This window comes from Propithecus coquereli, unplaced genomic scaffold (assembly GCF_000956105.1).
Source record: "Propithecus coquereli isolate 6110/MARCELLA unplaced genomic scaffold, Pcoq_1.0 Scaffold66, whole genome shotgun sequence".
NCBI classification, from domain to species: domain Eukaryota; kingdom Metazoa; phylum Chordata; class Mammalia; order Primates; family Indriidae; genus Propithecus; species Propithecus coquereli.
This window is the reverse complement of record NW_012152618.1, coordinates 8054619-8075192: the sequence shown is the minus strand read 5'-3', so window position 1 is coordinate 8075192 and position 20574 is coordinate 8054619. Positions and strand designations below refer to the sequence as shown.

The 20574-nt window shown below is 45.5% G+C and overlaps 1 protein-coding gene across 1 annotated transcript in view; it reads right to left on the bottom strand.

Annotated features, from left to right (window-relative positions):
• The window catches only part of PGBD5 (piggyBac transposable element derived 5), an 86850-nt gene extending 66612 nt beyond the window's left edge, over nucleotides 1-20238 (bottom strand). Inside the window, exon 1 of the mRNA XM_012660203.1 lies at nucleotides 19905-20238. Within this exon, the coding sequence (XP_012515657.1) occupies nucleotides 19905-20238 (334 nt within the window). The remainder of the gene's footprint in view (nucleotides 1-19904) is intronic.
• Nucleotides 20239-20574: the final 336 nt, after the last annotated feature.

Below are 20574 nucleotides of genomic sequence, written 5' to 3'. Positions count from 1 at the left end.
ACCCCTTTGCTAAAAACCCACCAAAGACTCCCCACCTCAGTCAAAGTACAAGGAAGTCCTTACAATGGCCTATAAGACCCTCTGCAACCCGTCTCCACCGTGTAGCTCTCTAACCTCCTTCCTCCGCCCCTTGCCCACCAGGCACACTCCTGCCTGCTCCGTGGTGGCTTTGCCTGGAGGGGAGGGATATCCACCTCCCAGATATGAACTGGTCCAACTCCCTCGTGTCCTCTAAGTCTTCACTCAGATCTTACCTCCTCAAGAGGCCTGTCCACGCTATTTAATTCTGCAACCGACCCCGCTCCCCTGCTCCATCACCCTCAAGCCCCCTAAATCCTATCTACTGTGTCTTTCTTCCATAACGCTTTCTTCCTAACAGCCATCTGTTTATTGTGTTCACTACGTACTGTTTTGTTACACCATCTAGAATGTGTGCTCCACGCAGGAAGGAATCTGTGTTGTTCAATGATGTACTCCAAGAGCCTAAAACAGAGCTTGAGACATAACAGATGCTCAGTAAAGACTTAATACTTATGTACTTCATCATCCATCTTGTGGACACGGAAGAACAATAGCACGAAAAGTGTCAACATTTACTGAGTACCTCTTATGTGCCAGGCATTATGGAAGAGGCTTTATAAAAGTTGCACAATTTAAGCCAGGTGCAGTGGTGCCACTCAGGGGACTAGGGCAGGAGGATTACTTGAGGCCAGGAGTTCAAGGCTACAGTGTGCAATGATCACATCTGTGAATAGCCACTGCACTCCAGTCTGGGCAACACAGTGAGACCCTGTGTCTAAAAACAAACGAACAAAAAAGTTGCACAATTTAATGCTCACAATCACCTTGCAAGTCAGGCTAGAGATTCTCCACTTTATAAATGAGAACGCTGCCTCAGGACACTCAGGATTCTGACCCAGGTCTAAAGCCCATGAGATTCTAGCACCACCCTGAGAAGCACACATGCTGTCTATGGTTACCCAGGAAGTACCTTGTTGCCTTCAGCACTCACTGTCCCTCCCACCTGATACCTGTATTTACCAGCAGGGATGGCCCTGTTCAGACTGGCAGGCAGGGACTGGGCCACACTCATCCTTAGGGGGACTGTGTGGCATGAGTTAAGGATGCTGGCTTTGGGCCCTGGGTCATTGGAGCACATCCCGGCTCCACTCCCCACCCGCTGTGGGGCGTGGACAATGCACACTGAACACAGGTAATGCTCATGGCTGGTCAGGGTATGTGAACACATATAACACAGTGTCTGGCATGCAGTGTGTGCTCAATGATTGCTCATCCATGTTGAGGTAGCGCTTCTCACAGGATGCTCCTAACTTGTCACATGAGGTCCTGACCTTAGGACCAACTGCCCATTACTCAGGGCAAGAGCAAAAGCTGAGCAGTAAACAGCCCTAACGCAAGCTCAGAGAAAGGACCCACGAGCAGACTCTTGTCCTACGCCAGGTTCGAAAGGCGGCAATACCCAGAAGGGAAAATAAAAGTATTTGTACAAAATTTTCCCTCACCTCTGACTTCCAGAGGGTTAAAGAACCATTGGAAACACATTAGTGAATAACCAGGTTTCACATGTCCTAATCTTCTGGGATTGCTGCTGCCTAGGCTTTTCCCAAATTAGAGACCTCACGTCTCTGGCCGCTTTCACTGACCTCTGGTCACCAGCCTTTCATCCCTGGGGTCAGGTTTTCACCTACGTGGGGGCCTGTCTGTTTGGAAGCCCCCTGGCAAAATGGGCAGATGCCCTGACGGCTCCACCCACACGGCACACACAGTGGCACTCAAGCAGCTAATGTGGTTGGCTTGGGAGAGGCAGGCTGCTGGCCTTTGAAAGCGGAATGGGCTCCGGATGGGAATGAGAACTGGGGAGGGGAAGGGGAGGGTGAAGGCTCGTGAACTGCCTCCCTCTGCGAGACAGCTGGACCCTCAGGCGCCAAAGCCACTGCCAGGAAGTGATGAAGTGATGGAAGGGGGTGTATGTGTGTGGGGCGGTGGGGGGGGGGTTCTGCCTTTGAGTGCAGCTGAAACCTTTTAAGTCTCAGATTTTCCCAGTCTTTCCCTAAAAAAAGAAATGATGTCAAACATTGCTAAGCATATTCTACAACCATACCTATTGTGAGCTATAGATTCCATGATTCTAAATGAAACCAACATCCATGTGCACACATGAGTAACGGTCCTAAAGGGAGGGAGCCTAGAGTCCACTGACTAAGCAAGCCCACGTGAGCCCACGTGGCCTAACATCTTCCCTCTTCACCCTTAAGCAAGGTTCAGCAAGAGTTCAGGGGACAGAAAGAGGGGAGGGAATGGGACTACATTTACAGAGGATTTGCTACATGTCAGACATTATAGATGCTTTATAAACATTATGTCATGTGATCCATCTCAACAAGGCTGTGAGGCATTTATTTATCATTCCCCCACTTTACAGATTAGAAAACTGAGGCTCAGGTTAAGTTACTTTGCCAAGTAAGGTAGTAGAGCCTAGGAAATCTGAGAATTCAAAGGATTTGGCTGGACTCAAAGCAGACTCAGGAATTTTGACTCAAAAGTCCATGTCCTTTACACTCTCAAACTTAACCCAGCATAAAGTGAGAAACTGCCTCAACTCCCTTGCATCTGGCCCCATTAACCTATTTGGCTGATGCCGACATGTGGGCTGGGTGAAGGTCACAGAACCAGGCCAAGTCAAAACTTCAGAAAACCTTGGCCGCCTCCTCATGATTTTGAGGATTTGGTCTTGTAAGCCCCAGGTAGAAAGTAAGAAGCTGTCTTAAAGACCAAGACAAAAAAGCTTTAATGATAGCGACAGCAACATTTAACATGTCTCAATTATGGCACATTTAGCCGAGTAGAACACACACAACTCTCCGCCAATGTACAGTAGCTTCAAGCCACTACTTGCATGGCCACTGAACTTGATATTTCCGAATGAGGTTTATCCGGGCGATTTCTGCCCTTAAGGGCTCCTTACCTTCATCCCAGCACCTACCAGACCAAGTCTTTGTTAGAAACTTGGAAGAATGGAAGCTCTGAGGATAACCCACCCATCACACCATCACTTTCTTCACAGCGCCCCACAGGTGTTGAGTTATAAGGAAGCTGGAGTCCTGCACAACAAGCACGGCTAACATCACAGTGCTTCCTGCATGTGTGCTGGGCACGCCAGGGCCCTTCTCTAACAGACACAGGCGAGTGGCTTTTCAGCACAGAGTGTTCAATTCCCAATTCTATCACTAATACTTATTGGGTAAATTACTTAATCTCCCAAAGTCTGTTCAATTTGTATAATGGGCATAACAACACATAAGTATGAAATAAAATAATTTAAGTGCTACCCAATAAATATTTTTGCCTTGAGATCAAGCCTTTCGCATGTCTCTCTGAATGCAGGTGGTGACCCCAACATTGCACCTTTCCCTCCACTTGTCCCCATTCTGTCTCTCCAGTGTTAAGAACGAAAGGTGGCTGGGTGCACACACTGTGGTTCCCAGCAGAGGTCTGGTGTGGGGCTTCAGAGCCGCCCAGTGCCCCAGAATGGGGATCTTAGAACCAGGGGTCTCAGGAGAGCTGTGGGCCCTGGAAGAAGGCCGTCCCCGCCTGAGTGTTGGTCTAGGTTCCCAGGCTCTGAAGGCAAAGCAGCAGCTGGGCCGGAGGTGGAGCTGCCCCAAGCCAGCAAGCAGAGGCAGCACCAGGAGGGCCTGGCAGGGGTTCGCCATGGACAAGGGAGGGCTGGCTTCTCTGTATCACCACGGCAGGCCTGCCAAGCCCACCAGTACTCCACCAGACCTAGACGCTGTGAGCCTACGAAGAGTGATAACCCACTTTCTAAGAGTCTCAGCAACAGAGACAGGAAGACAGCTCAGAAGAAACACAACACACACCCAGAAAGAAAGAGCTACTGGAGGATACAGATGACGGCTTGAGTTTTAATTAAAATAATTATAGTGTTCAAAGGGATTCTATTGCAACACACAGGAGAAGGAAAAAAAAGCAGCTTTCCTGTAACTAGAAAACATGATTTCCCAACTAAACAACTCTTCAGACAAAGAGAAGGTGACAGTGGTCATATAGGATTCTTGAATCACTAACCCAGAAGATTAGGACCAAGAAATCACACGGCAGAGAGAAGCAGGAGGAGGTGGAGGGCAGAAAGGACACGCCAGGACACTGTGAGGCTGCACCCCGAGACCCAGGAAGAGAAGGGACAGGTGATGGAGGGGCGCTGAGTTCTGCACGTGTGCCGTAAGAAAAGATACACAGAGGCATACACGAGTAGAGGTTCTGAACCTAAGAATAAAGGGGAAAAAGGCAAACTTTCAGGCAGAATGAACTCACACCTAAAAATGAATGGACACAGACTAGCTGAATGGTGGCACCGTGGAACTCCAGCGTAGCTTCCCCAGACAAGATACCACTCAGCTATCAAGATAAAAGACACTTGAAGAAAAGAATTCAGAGTACAGCTGACCCCTGATCAAAACGGGTTTGAACTGCACAGGTCCACTTACACGTGGATTTCCTTCTGTCTCTGCCAACCCTGAGACAGCAAGACCAACCCTCCTCCTCCTCCTCCTGGGCCCATTCAACATGAAGACCGGGAGGATGGAGACCTATACAATGATCCACTTCCACTTAATGAATAGTAAGTACATTTTCTCTTCCTTATGATTTTCTTAATAACATTTTCTTTTCTCTAGCTTACTTTATTGTAAGAATATAGCATATAGGACATATGCCATATAAAATATGTATTAATAGACTGTTCATGTTGCTGGTAAGGTTTCTGGTCAACAATAGGCTATTAGTAGTTAAGTCTTTGGAGAGTTAAAAGTTATATGCAGATTTTCAACTCTGTTGGGGGTCGGCACTCTTAACCCCTGTGTTGTTCAAGGGTTAACTGCTATACCAACAGGCCCCCCGTAGCTGAGAACAATAGTAATGGAAGGTCTCTAACAACACATGGACCAAAGCCAAGACTCCTTGGTGAGAAATGAGGAAAGAAAACTGAAGACCAGTGAGTCAAGCGGTCTTGGGCCTTCAATGTCATTTCTGACACCCCTGATCTGATGGATGATCAATGTCATTTAATCACGTAGATTTCCATCATGCCTAAGCAGTTTAACTCTCTCAGTGACATGCACAAGACATGCAATTCCTTTTTTTAAATGAATATCTTTCACATATAATTAAGCTTTCTAGATATAACTCAGACTGAAAATATGCTTATGTGCTTTACAGGTTAAAATTCTGTAAGTTAAAGTATAAATGTTTAGTTATTATTACAAGAGTAAATGTTATAATAATTAAAGATTCTAATAGTTGCTAATTTTAAAAACAAAAAGTATTAAGAATTTAAAGGCTTTCAAATACATAAACTGAGAAACACAATGACAGTTAGTACAAATATTACAAATACTATGAGTATGTTGCCCAGATAACTTTAAAAAGAGTATTTATCCTTCTAGAACTGACAGTTATAAAATTTAAATAATGACACAAGGCAGAATAATAGAGTTTAGTTTATATCATAATTATAATCTTTGTAGAATTATTTCATGTCTTAGCTTTTGTAATACTAAGCTAAATAGCCCTTAAGAATTTAATATAATCTTACAGTCATTTAATTTCATTCAGGCTATAAACTATTTCAAGAAAATGTCCTATTTGGGAATTCTTCACCTAGGGACAATGAACTAAAAGCAAAAAGTCAACAGTGCCACCTTAGAAATTCAGGAATAGATAAAAATTTCACAATCATGTATGACAACATGCATAATGCATGCATAATGAATCACTTCCAATCTAGATCTAAAGGAGAGCATATAGAGCATTATAAAAAGAAAGTATTATAGAAAACTTGTTTTCATAAATCAAACTTTACAATAACAGACTTTTTAAGAATGCTTTAAGAAAACAATTTCTTAGAGTTTTAAGTCTATGGAGACTAACACTACACTCAAAAAGAATGTTAAAATGATTACCACGGACAAATTACCATTTTCAGTAGTTAGAAGATGAAGAATTGCCAAGATTTGCTCAAACTACGAATCCTGGTTGTTAAGTTCCTCCTGGAAAATGTGTTACTGAAAAAATTTTTCCCTGAATTAACGTGCTCCTTCTGTATCTTGCACAGCAGACAAGCTGCGCAAACATATCCAGGCCTTTGAGGGCTGACGGCCTGCTGGATTAACAAGGAACTCGGCCACATGTCTACCTTTCTGGTTTGCTGGCCCAGGGAATTCTGGGTAACCAAACTGACGTGTCAGGAGAGTACGAGAGTTCCTTACGTGATATCTATTGTCTCCTCAGGGAAGACACCAAAATTGATGTTCATATACTGGCATCTGAGATGCAGACAGAAATTCTGAAATAATTTTGTCATCCTGAAAGAAAAATATGCTGTTCCACTGCCACATTCCTAGTTTTTCTCAAGTGACTGTAGGAAGTAGCAACTGCATGCAGAAATGTCAGAAGTAAAATCAAGCCTGTCTGTCATTACTTTAAATGTGGACAGACTGATCTGTCCCACTAAATTAAAGAGCCTATCAGGTAGTGTTAAAAATATAAATCCATCTATCTGCTGTTCAAGAGCTATACCTAAAATGACAAACAGGACTGAAAATAACACACCGGGCAAGGAGACACCAGGCAAATGCAAAGAAGGAAAAGGCAGGAATGGCAAAATCAGTAGCAGACAAGCTGGACTTTAGGTTAAAACTAGACTTGAGGTTAAAGACACTGTGAGATAGAGTGACATTGTTAAAGGCACAGTATCGGAGGAAAATACAAAAGGTACAAATATGCATGCACCAAGCAATACAGCAACTAAAAACTCTTAATAATGCAAGAACACAGTCAAAATTTCTCTCTCCAAAGGAGAGTATCTCCCAGAGAGAAAAAAATAATGACACAAAGAAGATAAATAGATCAACAGATAACCTTACTTCCCTCAAATAAATATACATTTTTTCTTACACCTATGCCACAGTTGTAAAGATTAATTACATATTTGGTAACAAAGAAAACCTTTACAAACTTTTCAAATTAAAGACTTAAAGGAGACTTCTGTGATCAGAATCCAATAAAATAAGGATTAAATAATCAGGTAACAAAAAAATCTTAAGTACTTAGAGATTAAGAAACACACTTTTAGATCAAAGAGTAAGTCAAAAGAGGAACTGAAGGAAACCTTGAAAGCAATGGAAAAGAGAACACTTGCTATCAAAACTTACAGAACACACGAGACATTATACTCCGAGGAGATTTTAGTGTCAAATGCCTTCAGTAGTAGAGAAAATATTTTAAAAATAAAAATGAACTTTGTACTAATCTTAAGTGATTAGAAAAGGACAGCTCAATAAATCAAAAGGAAGAAGTTATTCAAAAAAGATAAAAGTTCAATTAATAAAAAACATAAAAAGGACAAATAAACTCAAAGCTGGGTCTCTGAAGAGATCAATAAAATAGAAAAACACATCCTGTGTCCAGTTAGGGATAAGACAAAGCAAAGGTGGACGGCAGGAGAGAAGAAAGAGGAGAGAAGACAGAGTGAAGGGAAAAGGGGAAAGAGGGAGGATGTGCAAACCCAGACAGGACCACCATGGAGGACAGATACAGAAAAGCAAACGCAGCACAGATTAAAAGAATCATTAAAAAAAAACCGCATGAAACTTCATGTCAACAGATTTGAAAATCCTGGAAGAAATAGATGATTTCTCAGCAGAAAAAATCATCCAACTGATTTGAGAAGTAGAAAAATTCAGAAAAGGCACCAAGACCACACAGCTGTACACCTAAGTTCTATCTAACCCATAATTCTACTGTTAAATGGCAAAAGGAAACTTAAAAATAAGCTGACTTATTTGTAAAGCCAAGCAGAATTTTAAGCCCAAACCTGACAAGCCTGAGAAATGAGAAATTATTAACAAATCAGGCTTATGATTGCTTACTCACAGAAACTCTGAACTAATATTAGCCAACAACAGAATTCAAGGGTATACCAGAGATACATGCTGAGACCAGTCTGGGTTTATCCAAGCACTACAAAGATAGCTCAATACCAGGAAATCAGTAAAATTTACTTCCTCAATAAATTAAATGTGGAAAAAACTATAGGACCATAGCAATAAATGTATTTGACAAAAGTTTAGCAGGCACTCCTTATAAAAATTAAGTAAAATAGAAATAGAAGATAGTTATTCATGAAGTATTGAGAAGAGCTTGATAAAAGGTGTACAAAATAAGCCCTTATTTGTTAAACGACGCTGCCCACGAAAAAAAAACTATATATGTATGAGTATACACAAACGTGTCTGTAGGGGAGGGGGTGGTGGGGTAGGAAAAAAACAGACGCATCTATGTATGAACACCAAGTTGTCAATACTGATTATACAGACAGAGATGGGAGAGAAAGAGAAGGGAGGGGAATTCCAACACAAAAGGGAAAAGGATAAAACAAGGACTCCAGTCAAGAACTATATATAATATTACTTTAATGCTTATCAATAAAATTATAGCTGACCCTTGAACAACATGGGGATTAGGGCATCTACCCCCAGAGCAGTCAAAAATCCACATATAACTTTTGATTCCCCCCAAACTTAACTACTAAGAGCCCACTGTTGACTGGAAGCCTTACCAATGACATATACAGACTATTAACGCATATTCTATGTTATATGTATTATGTACTATATTCTTACAATCAAGTAAGCTAGATAAAAGAAAATGTTATCAAGAAAATCATAACGAAGAAGAAATATGTTTACTATGCATTAAGTGGATAAGGATCATCATAAAGGTCTTCATCCTCATCATCTTTGCATTGAGTAGGCTGAGGAGGAAGAGGAGGGGTCACTGTTGCTGTCTCGGGGTGGCAGAGGTGGAAGGAAATCCACATATAAGTGGACCCTCGCAGTTAAACCTGTGTTGTTCAAGGGTCAACTGTATATATTTTTACATGTATAATTTTTAAAAGCTTGCACACAATATTAAAACGGCTGAGAGAAAAAAAGTATTCCTTTCTTTTTTAACTGCACAACCACCACTTACCTTCCCAGTCCAAATTTCAGGGAACAAAAAGTCCTCGATGTCAACCGTAAATTCTTGGACATTGCGACTTTAAGCAAAATGACCTATAACAAAACCAATTATTTTTCCCCATCAACATTATAATGTTTCAAGGGCCTGTCTTGTGTCACTTTGCTTCGAGTCACAGTTTCAAAAGAATCTACTGAGTGAGGACTTACTGTACTTTTTTGTAATATTACCCTCAGTCGTACTCCTTGATGCAAATGTGAATCAGAGTATTGGCTGCAGGTCAGAACTTAGGCAGAGCCATCCACACACTGTGCGGAGCAGGCTCCCGGCTTGCCAGGCTTGCTAGTCTGTCTCAGAGGGAGATGCTCTGGACATGTAAAGGAGCAGGGTTTGCAGCAAACCATCCTTTGGTTTCCCTGGGTACCACCTGCATCTACCACATTTACTGTGGCCCTAAGGAAGTTTTCACGCTGCCTCTTTCCAGGGGTTCTCTTAGGACTCAGTACACCCTTCTTATGACAGCACTTGTTATACTGCATCACGGTTATTTGTGGACCAGCTGCCTGTCTTCGCCACCAGGATCTATGCTTGTTTAAGGGCTGGGATCTCTTATTAATTTCTCAAGCCTCACTTTCTAACACAGTGCCTGGCACATAGTAGGCACTCTATAAATATCTGCCCAATGGATGAAATGTACTCAAAAGAAGATATGAAGTCTACGTTCAAAAACTTTTATTTTCAGGGCTATTTTGCTTTAGTTTCCCAGGCAATTTCACTTTAAAATTTCCACCTTTGCTACTGACAAACTGACGGGGTGAAGGAATGTCGGCACTCCCCAAGGTGCACACGAACTGGGTTTGCCCTTTGGCAGCAGGGACATTAGCCCTTAGGAGCCCGGCAGAGACAATGGAAAGCGTAATTAGTTGAATGCCTCCTCTGTAGGACCCTGCATGATCCCATGTGGTGCCTGGAGCTGCCCCTCCAGGAGAAGGTGATCTAGGGGCAAAGCTGGGACTGGCACCCAGGGGCATCTGTCTCCAAAGCTCTGTGCACATCTCAATGCCTTTCTGAGAGGTAGAATCAAAGGCAGATCGTCATTCCTTCCCATCAAAGCATCCTTCACACAACCTTCAGAAATGTGGGATGTACTCTTTCGACTATTAACATATTCCCATTCCCCTGATATAATTTGCTGTCTTCCTGAATTTATAAAAATCTTGTCTGAAATCTTTGTATTTGTTATCTGCTACACTTCTTAAACAGAAAGAGTCTACAGGTTTACAATACATACTGTGAATTTGCCCTTGCTATTATTTACCTAAAATTTACCTCTTTCAATCTTAAAGCAACTGTTGTCTCTGATTTCCAATTAGGTTCTGTTTCAGGACTCCAGTAGCATTCCGAACGCATGTCCCCCTAAAATGCCATAGGTTGTGGTCAGCACCCCAGCTCGCCTAAGAAAATTCAGCCAAGGAAAACAGAAGAAATTCTGCTGAAACAGCGGTACTGAAGAACAAACCAAAGAGGACGTTTTTGTTTACCGCCAGTGCTGGGGCCTGAGAAAAGCAAGTGTCAATACGGCTGGTGAGGAAGGAGATGTGCACTGCTTGTCGTGTGCGTTCTGAAGGGAACATCTACTCACAGAACCTCGGATCTTCACGTAATCCCCCCACAAACTCAGCAGTGGAATCCTGGGGACACGTATTTAGGATGGCACTGGTGGAAGATGTCGACTTCCCCAAGGTACAAAGGCTCAGGTAATCGAGACTCTCACTAACCACTCTGGATGACTCCACCTGTTGGCATTCTCTCCTCCCAGAAAACCATCCTCTATCCTGATCCTTTCTATTCTCATTGTCACCCTGTTTCAAACTTGAGAAAGTAAGTCTCTTCCCCCAGTTACTTCTAAGGTGATTCCATTTTCAGTTGCTTTTGCCATGGAAGCTTGTTAGAGGCTTTTTTTTTTTTTTTTTTTTGAGGTGGGATCTCACTGTCACTCAGGCTGGAGTATAGTGCTGTGATCATGACTCACTGCAGAGTCGAACTCCTGGAATCAAGTGATCCTCCTCTGCCTCAGCCTCCTGAGTAACTCTGGGACTACGGGCACGCGCCACCACGCCTAGCTTTTTTTTTTTTTTTTTTTTTGGTAGAGACAGGGTCTTGATATGCTGCCCAGGCTGGTCTCAAACTCCTGGCCTAAAGCCATCCTCCCGCCTCATCCTCCCAAAGTGCTGGGATTATGGGTGTAAGCCACCGTACCCAGCCCATGTTGGAAGCTTTGAAATGTCAAAATTGTATTTATCTACTGGTTTCCTGTCCACCACCTCAGAGAGGATGGGATCAGGCAGGGGTGAGTACAGCGGCCACTTCTCAGCCACCTGCCCATGGGGTCTCTCTTCCAGACTTCTGCTCACTTTCCACTGCCCACAGTCCAGGTAGCAGCCCATCTCACTGCAGGGGCTGGGAAGAGGTGCCGACATTGCCTGGGGTGGGAGGCACCCAGGGCAGACAGGTTTGGGAACAGTGATCATCTGCGCTTCACAGCCCCTTGCAAGGGACTTGTTATTAATTAGCCGATCTGACCCGCATAAACCATGTCTCACATTCACCGCTCTGCTCATTATTCCTACTCATTGATCCTTCCTAGTACCCTAATCAAAGGGCCCAGTCTACCCTATGTCACTTAACCCCTCGGTGACTCAGTTTCCTCATTTTAAAAATAGGAATAATGATAGTACTCAGCTCACAAGATCATTACGAGGATTACATAGGTTAGAAAGTGCTTAGAACAGCATCTGGCACATAGTAAGTGACACACATACAAGAAGCTGCCTTGTACCCTTTTAGACAGGACCCTAATAGAGTCCTGTCTTGGGGGTCTCTGGCATTAGCAAGCAGGCAAGTGGTAGAAGGCCAAGGATTGGGTTGTTTCTGAAAGGCCAGCAAGTTCAGTCTTCTACCCAAGACAGAAATCCCCATAGAACACACTGGTGCTTCCGGGATAAGGAATTCATTCCTTTGTGAAGCTGCCTCAACCACTCTTCTGCTATTTTGGGTGTTAGAGATGCTCAGCTCCTTGTAAACATTATCAGTGCCAATTCCCAGATGCATTTTAAAAATCTGCTTCAGCTATCTATTCTTTTGTTCACTCAATCATTCAGCAAAAGTTGAGTACTTACCACGTTCTCACCGTGACCACAAAGCCCAAGGTCTCCGCCCACGTGGAAAATGAACTAGTTGATGTTGGATGGCAAGGGGTGCTAGGAGGGACCAGAGGGAAGGTGGTGATTCTAGATCCGTAGAGGTAGTGACACTGGAACCAATACCAGACCATCAAGCAAGGGCTGCCATTCGAATACCAGCGGGGAGAACATTCCAGGTCAGGACCTGGCAGGCACAAAGTCTCTGAGATGGGCAGAGGATCAACTTAATGGTAGGACAAGTGCTGCAGGGTGACACTGGAGAGGAAGGCTAGGGTGGACCTGTTGACCTGGAGGCCACACTGGGAATCTGCATTTCCCTTTGGCTTGGATGGGAAGCCATGGGAGGGCTATAAGCAGAGAAGGGAGTGGATGGACTCATGTTTGTAAAACATCACTTTTCCACCACAGCCTGGGGAAAGAGAAATGGGGCTGGGGTGGTGGACGCGAGTAGAAGCTGAGAATCCAAGTGACGAAGGCTCCAGCAGCCCGCCCAAGGGGCGATGTTGTCCTGGTTATAGCTGGCAGCAACGGCAATGATGTCAGAAGTAGAAGGACGTGTGATTCTAGACTCCTTAAGAAAAGTGATTTCTTAAATATACAACTAAATTTGGCCAATTGTTCATCCATTTGTAATAATTCTTCCTGGAACTCACAAATAATGGGGAAGAAAGTTTTTTTTACTACGTTTGAGACTAGGCAAACACCACCTTTCCATAGAAGGTATTTTAGGTATTCTATTATCCTTCTAGCATGACATCCCTCACGCCCCCCAGAAGGTAATACTGTACTTCTTCTCATCAATAAAGGAATAAATGTTTTATCACATTTCCTTTTGTTGTCACTTTCTCTCTTCCTTCCTTAAGGGAAAGACCCCAGTGCTTTTCCACGATTCCACCCTAAGTACTCATTTCTCACCAAACTTGCCAAATCCCCCTCCCCATGGGATCCAGCATTTGCTAGGTAAACCTGTAACAATGCCTGAACTTGGAGTTTGGATTCCTGCCGCAGTTACTTGCAATGGTAACAAGTGTCAAATTTCAAGATGTTTTCACCAAGAAGACCTCAAGAAAGGAAGCTCAGTTTGGTGGGGAACAGAGCCAGCTGTCTATGAGCAAAGTGACGCACCTTCTCCTCCTCCCACACCCCCCATGCCTTTGCCCAAGTTGCTCTCTTGTTGAGACACTTTTCCTTTCTCTTTACCTGACTAATTTTTATTTATTCTTCAAAATGCAGCTTAGGGGCCAGAAACACTGCCTCTTCCCTAGCCTAGCTGGAGGAGGTGTCTCACCTCTGGAATCTTGTAAAAATCCGTGTTTCCCTGATCACAGCATTCACCAGAGACTCTTACCTCTTTTTCTTCACTTGGTCTCTCCTACTGGACCCCAGGGGGCATGTCTTACTTATCGTTTTATCCCAGCAGGGTTCAACGTGCTTGCTGAATTAATACATGGCACATCCTGCACCTTGCTGGTGGGCGTATAAATTGGAAAACTGTTTGGCAGCATCTACTAAGCAGTGGTTCTCAAGAACTGGCGATTCTGCCCCCTAGGGAAATGTGGCAATGTCTAGAGACATATTTGGTTGCCACAACTGGGGAGAAGGGGTGCTGGCAGCATTTAGCTGGTAGAGGCCTGGGATGCTGGTGAACATCCTGCAATGTACAGGGCAGCACCCCAGAACAAAGAATCACCTTGCCCAAAATGTCAACATGCCCAGATTGAAAGACTTTATACTAAAGGCAAACATACATCTAACCTATGACCCAGTAATCCCACTCCTACGTACATACACCCAAGGGAAATGATGTGTACGTCCCTCAAAAAAACACATATGAAAATGTTCATTGCAGCTTTATCATAAAAGCCCCCAAACTGGAAACAACCCAAAAGCCCACTGACAGGATACTGGATAAATAAACTGTAGTATATTCGTACAATGGAATACTACACAGCAATATAAAGATATGACTGCTACATGCAATAATATGGATGCATCTTACAGACAAAACAATATAATGAGCAAAAAATTAACCGATGGTGATGAAACTCAGAATAATGGCTGCCTCTGGGAGCAGGGAGGTACTGACTGGGAAGGGATGAGGGGGGACCTTCAGGGTGCTGGGAATGTTCTTTACCCCAGTCTGGGTGGTGGTGACATGGATGTACCCATGTAAGAATTCACTGTGCTGTGCACTAATGACTCATGTACTATCTGTGTGCTATACCCCAGTAAGCGTCCTTAAATGAAGTACTCCTCTAAAAGCCACCCTACTTGTGGGAATCACACGTCAGTTTGCTGCCCCATAAGCAAAAAGATGTTCTAATAGACCCTCTGGTATACTGTTGGCAGGAGCATAAGAAGGTACATTTCTGGAAGGCTCTTTCATAACAGATATCAAAAGCCTCAAAAAATGTGCAAAACTGGCCAGGCGTGGCGGCTCATGCCTGTAATCCTAGTACTCTGGGAGGCTGAGGCGGGAGGATCACTCAAGGTGAGGAGTTCGAGACCAGCCTGAGCAAGAGCGAGATGCTCGTCTCTACTAAAAATAGAAAGAAATTAGCCAAACAATTAAAAATATATAGAAAAAATTAGCCGGGCATGGTGGTGCACACCTGTAGTCCCAGCTACTCGGGGAGCTGAGGCAGGAGGATCGCTTGAGCCTAGGAGTTTGAGGTTGCTGTGAGCTAGGCTGACGCCACAGCACTCTAGCCTGGGCAACAGAGCGAGACCCTGTCTCAAAAAAAAAAGAAAAATGTGTAAAATCCTTACTTCAATTCTATTTGATCATTTCATGCTAAGGAATAAATTAAGGATGTGTACACAAACTTAAGCTTCAATAATATTCATCATAGCATTGATTTAATAGCAAAAAAAGGGGGAAAAAAGTGGGGCAATAAACTCAGTCCTAACCACAGGGAATTCCAGAGTATTGCAGATTCAGTAAAATTTAAATGGAAAATGTTCACAATATATTAATTATAATTAAAAATCAGGTAACCCAACAATATGTAACCTAAGATATACGAAGTATATATTCAGTATGTCAACTGTGGTTATCTCTGGGTAATGAAAGATAATAGCATTTTTAAATTTTTAATCATTTTTTTATTTTCTAAAATAAATGTATATTACTTATTAGTAAGAAAAAATATATAATCACAGCTCTTAAAAATAAAGGTGAGTTTCGGATGCTAAAATTGAGAATTAGATCTCAAGTAAACCACTCTGTTCCAGTGTATTCAAAGCTCTACCTCCTGCAAAACAACTCTAAGCTCCCACTAGGAGGGCTCAAGGGTAGCAAGGATTAAATAAGGAGCTAGATAAAATTCTAGAATCTTCTCTTCTGTATCCTGATTGTTGTGTTGATTACACAAATCCATTCATGTGTTAAAGCTCACAGAACTATATACCCTTCCCCAAAAAAGTTAAAAGCAATTTGTTTTTAACTATGAAAATAAATATTGACTGAAAAAAGGTTCTAGTTAAAAAAAAAAAAAAAAGTATTCCCTTTCCTGACTTATTGAGTCTGACTAGTTGGATAGTGATCACTTAACCAGATAATCTCATCACCCCCAGACTCTGACCAAAAACAAACATCCGTCCTTTCTCTGTGGAGACAGCAAGTATTCTGCTACGGAGTCCTAGTGAAGATTCAGTGTGACAATGCGTGAAGAAGCAAGTGACAAATGAGAACTGTCGTTGTTAGCAGCGGCAGCAACTTCAAGTTTCACCCCGACATGAACAGACTCCCGGGAAAAGAGCAAAACAGCTCTCCCAGGAAGCTCCCTTCTCTGAGTTCTGTGTGGCCACTGCAAGATGACACCAGCTTGAGCTTAATTACTACGTAGCATTGCCTTAGCTCACCAAGATTCAAAGATCTCCCTGGAACCACAGAACGTGGCACAGAGCTAAAGATAGCAGCAGCTGCTTATACTTCATACCACAGACAGGGCTCCAGGTCTCTGAGCTTATAAACCCCTTTTTCTCTTCTTGTCAAAATGACTTTAAATCACATAAATCAAACTCTAAAGATGAAACATTCAACCATGCCAATCTCCAAAGCCATATGTTCCTCTCCAGCTTCTCAAGGTCATGCCTCTGAATGATGAGAGGGCTGCTAATATGGTGCATGGGCAAAAAAACAAAACAACAAACAGAATCTCTTCTATGCAGTCCGATCTCTAATAGAAAGAGCGAACAGCTCAGATCTCAGTCAGTCACGACAAAGGACCAACAGAGCCAAGCAGACAAGAGTCCTTGAGCATCTGTGAATCTGTCAGTTCCTTTGCCTCCTCCGAATCACAAGACTGCTCAGAATAAGAAACCAAAAGGGCAGAGACTCAAAAAGCAGCCAGGCCTGAATTCCACGCTGTTTCTAAAGAGTGAGCTCCCATGCTGTGTTGGTCATCAGCAGTGGGCAGGCAAGGCCGACAGTTTGAGGGGCTATTCTAGAAGGATGTGCAGCAAGTCTGGTTCAGGGAGGGTCATGGGCTCTGCACTCCCAGTAAGCATGTCAGCTCCCAGGCTGACCCCCAGCCATGCGAGGGTTAAGAGCCTGTCAAGCCAGCCCTGCAAGCGCAGGGCTTGTATTTAAGTCATCCCAAGGGGACCCACACCTCAAAGCACAGCCAGAACCTGGGGGACATAAGAAAGGAGTGGCAGAGGCCCTTCTCCACGCTGGTTGCACTTCCTGAGAGGCTGATCTAGGAAGCAAAATATGCTGAAAACAGAAGGAAGTGAAGGGGAACACTAGAACAGCCTGAGGAATGGCTGGGATTTCCAACCTTAACTATAGAAATGCTGCTATTAGGGCTGGCATAGGATATAGTACTGCTGCATTCCTTCCCCTCCTCCTCTCAGCTGGGCACCAAGTGCATCCCTACTGTGTGCACTCCCTCCACAGGGCGAGACATATGGTGGCTCCAACTACAGCTCAATGCACAATGGTCCTCAGTGTCTACCTCCCTCATGCACAGCACTCTCTGCAAAGGTTTCTAGGTCATTGAGAGCTCAGAGACAGCAGTCATAATCTTTTTCTGATTAAAAAAAAAAAAACCCTACTTAGTCCAAACTAGCACAAGCAAAACACACTTATGTATGATACAGTTACATATACACATTTACTTACATGCATATTTACATAAAATACACATTTATGTACATACATGTACACCTGTTTTCACAGTGGGAGCAAAATAGGAAGCTTCAATAAATCTAGAATCCTGTGCTTTCCTCATTTGATTCCAGAAGCAACAGCTATTTGGATTACAAATTTTCTATTATAAAGCCTGATTGATTACAGATGGAAATGCCACCAGCTCACTTTCCTCCCCACCCCACTCTACCCACCCAGTGAGATCTGTTTATAAACTGGGTAAGAAAGATGGAAGAGAGATCCAGGCTGCATTCCTTGCAAGTAGGGAACGCTTGCTTTTTGAAGTGTCTTAGATACTGCGCTCTGGTAAACCTAGCAGGCTGAACCTCTTGGCTCTCAGAGCGGCTGGGGTGCAGCTCTCAGCCTCTTGACAAACACATCCATCTCTCTTCACGCTGGTAGGTGCGAATATTTTCTTTGGCCAACCCCATACTTCTGCATCTATTTTCAACCCCCATAAGCCATATTCCAATGTTTCAGGGAAATCTGAATTCAAGCTTAATAAGCCATCAACCTCATCTCTCCACCCGTCTCACCCCAAATTTCCCTCAGGGAGAAATTTGCAAAGAAGAAATTCTAAATTAGAACTGGATTTAAAAGGCAAGCTCCCACACAGAACAGGAAAACGAAACTGGGTATAAAAAACACATAACCACTAAAGTTTTTGGTTAAAGGGCTTCACTGTGATTCTGAGGTCCAGGTGTGAACTCAGTGGGCATCTGCAGGAAGCAGAATTTGAACCTAATGCCAAACGACACACAATATTGCTCTTCACGACCGTAAGTGCTGCAGTGGCCAGATTAAATGTCTGTGCTGCAGAATTTCACCAATTCAAAGGTTACCAAGAAATAACAGATTGCTTTTAAATGTATTTCAACGCTCTCACCCTTTTCACACTAGCACATTCATGATTCTTATTCATAACCAGGCTTAACCTAGCACGAGTTCCTTATTTTGCCTTGAGATATAGACAGACTTGCTATATTCTCCCAGGTGGACTTGTATCTCAAATGTCCCAAGACCAAAACTGTACCACAAATACTCAAGGCATAGAGTCTGCCAAACCAGAGCACTGCACTGGTATAATTCTTAAAAAGGCTATATGGAAAACAGCTGTCCGGGGCAGGAAGAACTTAATGACATTCTGGAAAATGTATGGTGGTATAAAAGGACCACATAGAGTGAGTGAATTTGAAAATTCCCAAACTCTTAACCACAGCCCAAACGCTCATGCTTTAAAATTTACCCACCCCATAGCGCTGCACAGCTAACTCGGACTTTGCAAGCCCAGCCGTAGCTCCGTGCACCTACACCGCAGTCTGCCGAAGGTTTGCAAACCACTCCCTACTCACAGAGTCCACGCAGCCCTACCAGCCTCCCAGCAGGCTGCAACATCGTGTCCAGATCCGAGTGCCAGCACCAGCCAGAGGTGCCTTGGGCCTGCTCTTCTGTGTGCCATGTTCCTGACAGATTGAACAATAATCAGAGAAAGCCACAGGAAAAGCTGCATCAAGCCCACAGATGCCACTCCCTGGCCTTTATCAACACTGGTTGCATGCACTTCCACGGAAGAACATGGTGTGCAGGAGCGCCAGCCTGCCCCAGAAGGCCGTGGAGCAAGGAAAATAGCATCAGAGGGTGGCTGCAGATGGCTGGTCTCCACCTTTCAAAGAAGGCAGAGGCTGCTGAGCTTACGCTGAGTAAGTACTGGTCTTATAAAGCCAATTCCCACAAAAACAAGCAGTAAGGAAGCCTTGGGGCAGCCGCAGCTGCCTGCACTCAGCCACCTTCTCCAGGTATTCAGGCTGGGCAGTGGTAGGTAGAGCACAAGGTAAAGTACCTGCAGGGGGAAGAGCGTGCACCTGCATTAACGCTGCTGAATCCGTCCCTTGGTTCCTCCCGGTCTTAGCAAGGGAAAGTTCTCAGGTTAACAGAACACTAAGCCCAGTAAAGACGCCATGGATTGGCCCCTCCCTCATCTCTCACTGAGCCGCGCTCCAACTGCCACCTGCCTCAGCCGGTCACCTGAGTAAGGCTTGCTCTGGGGCCATCACTGCAGAACAGCTCCCACCTCCTCTCCCCCACCCCAGCCAAGACAGGCTGGCAGAATCCCGCAACTAGGATAGCCTAACTTTAGGCGGCCCCTAAAGTCCGATCCCACAGGTGTGACTGGCTTCCAGGGCAGCACACGGGGACACTCCAACAAGGGGAGGCAGACCCTCCTCGTTGGCGAAGCGCTGACCACGGCCTCCGTCTCATCCCCTCCGCCCACGGATGTGGAGCCCCCAGGCGAAACTAATTTCCCACTCAATCCCCGCTCCCAAAACCGCATTTGCTTCCTCAAAGGCGCAGCTGCCAGTCAAGCCGGCCCAGGGGGCATCTGGAGTTCGTCCGCCCCGGTGCCCACGGCCCTCCGGGCGCAGCACCCCGGCCGTCCAAGCGGGGGTCCCAGCGCCGCGCCCTTGCACCCCGCCCCGCAGGCCGCCCCTTACCGCCGGTGTCCTCGAAGTGCGGGGGCGGGCGGTCCCGCAGCGCGTTGCTCCAGCCCGCGCCGGCCTCGTCGTCCTCCGGGCCCTGCGCGTCCGCGGAGCGCGGCGGCTGGGCGGCGGGGGCCCCCAGGGGGCCGGGGCGCTCCCGCTCGTCGTCCGAGGAGGCGGCCGAGGAGGAGCGCGAGGCGGCCGAGGTGCTGTAGAAGGGGTTCCCGCCGCTGTCCGGGCCCGACTCGCCGAACACGTCGTCCGAGATGTGCAGGCTTTCGTAGCGCGCGCGGGCCGCCTCGAGCAGCGCCGGCGCCCTCCTCCGCGCGCCCGCGCCGCCCTCGGCCATGGCCCCGGCCGCCGCCCGCGTGCCCGCGCCCCACAGCGCCTCCCAGCCGCACGCGCCGGGCCCCACGTCCCTCAGCCCCGAGCCTGTCCGCCCTCGCACCTCGGCCTCGGCGCCAACAGCCCCAACGGCTCCCGCGACGATCCCTCCGCGCGCCCGCGCCGCTCGCGCCCCTCGCCTTCCGCGCTGGGCTCCCCGAGAGCGACCCGGCCGGCCGCGAGCGCCGGGGCGTCTGGTCCGCTTTTTCTGGGCGGACGGACACGGTCTCCCAGGAGTGAGGGAACTGCGCTCTGCGCACGTGACGCCGAGCTAACGGCATGGCGGCGGGCGCGCGCGCTG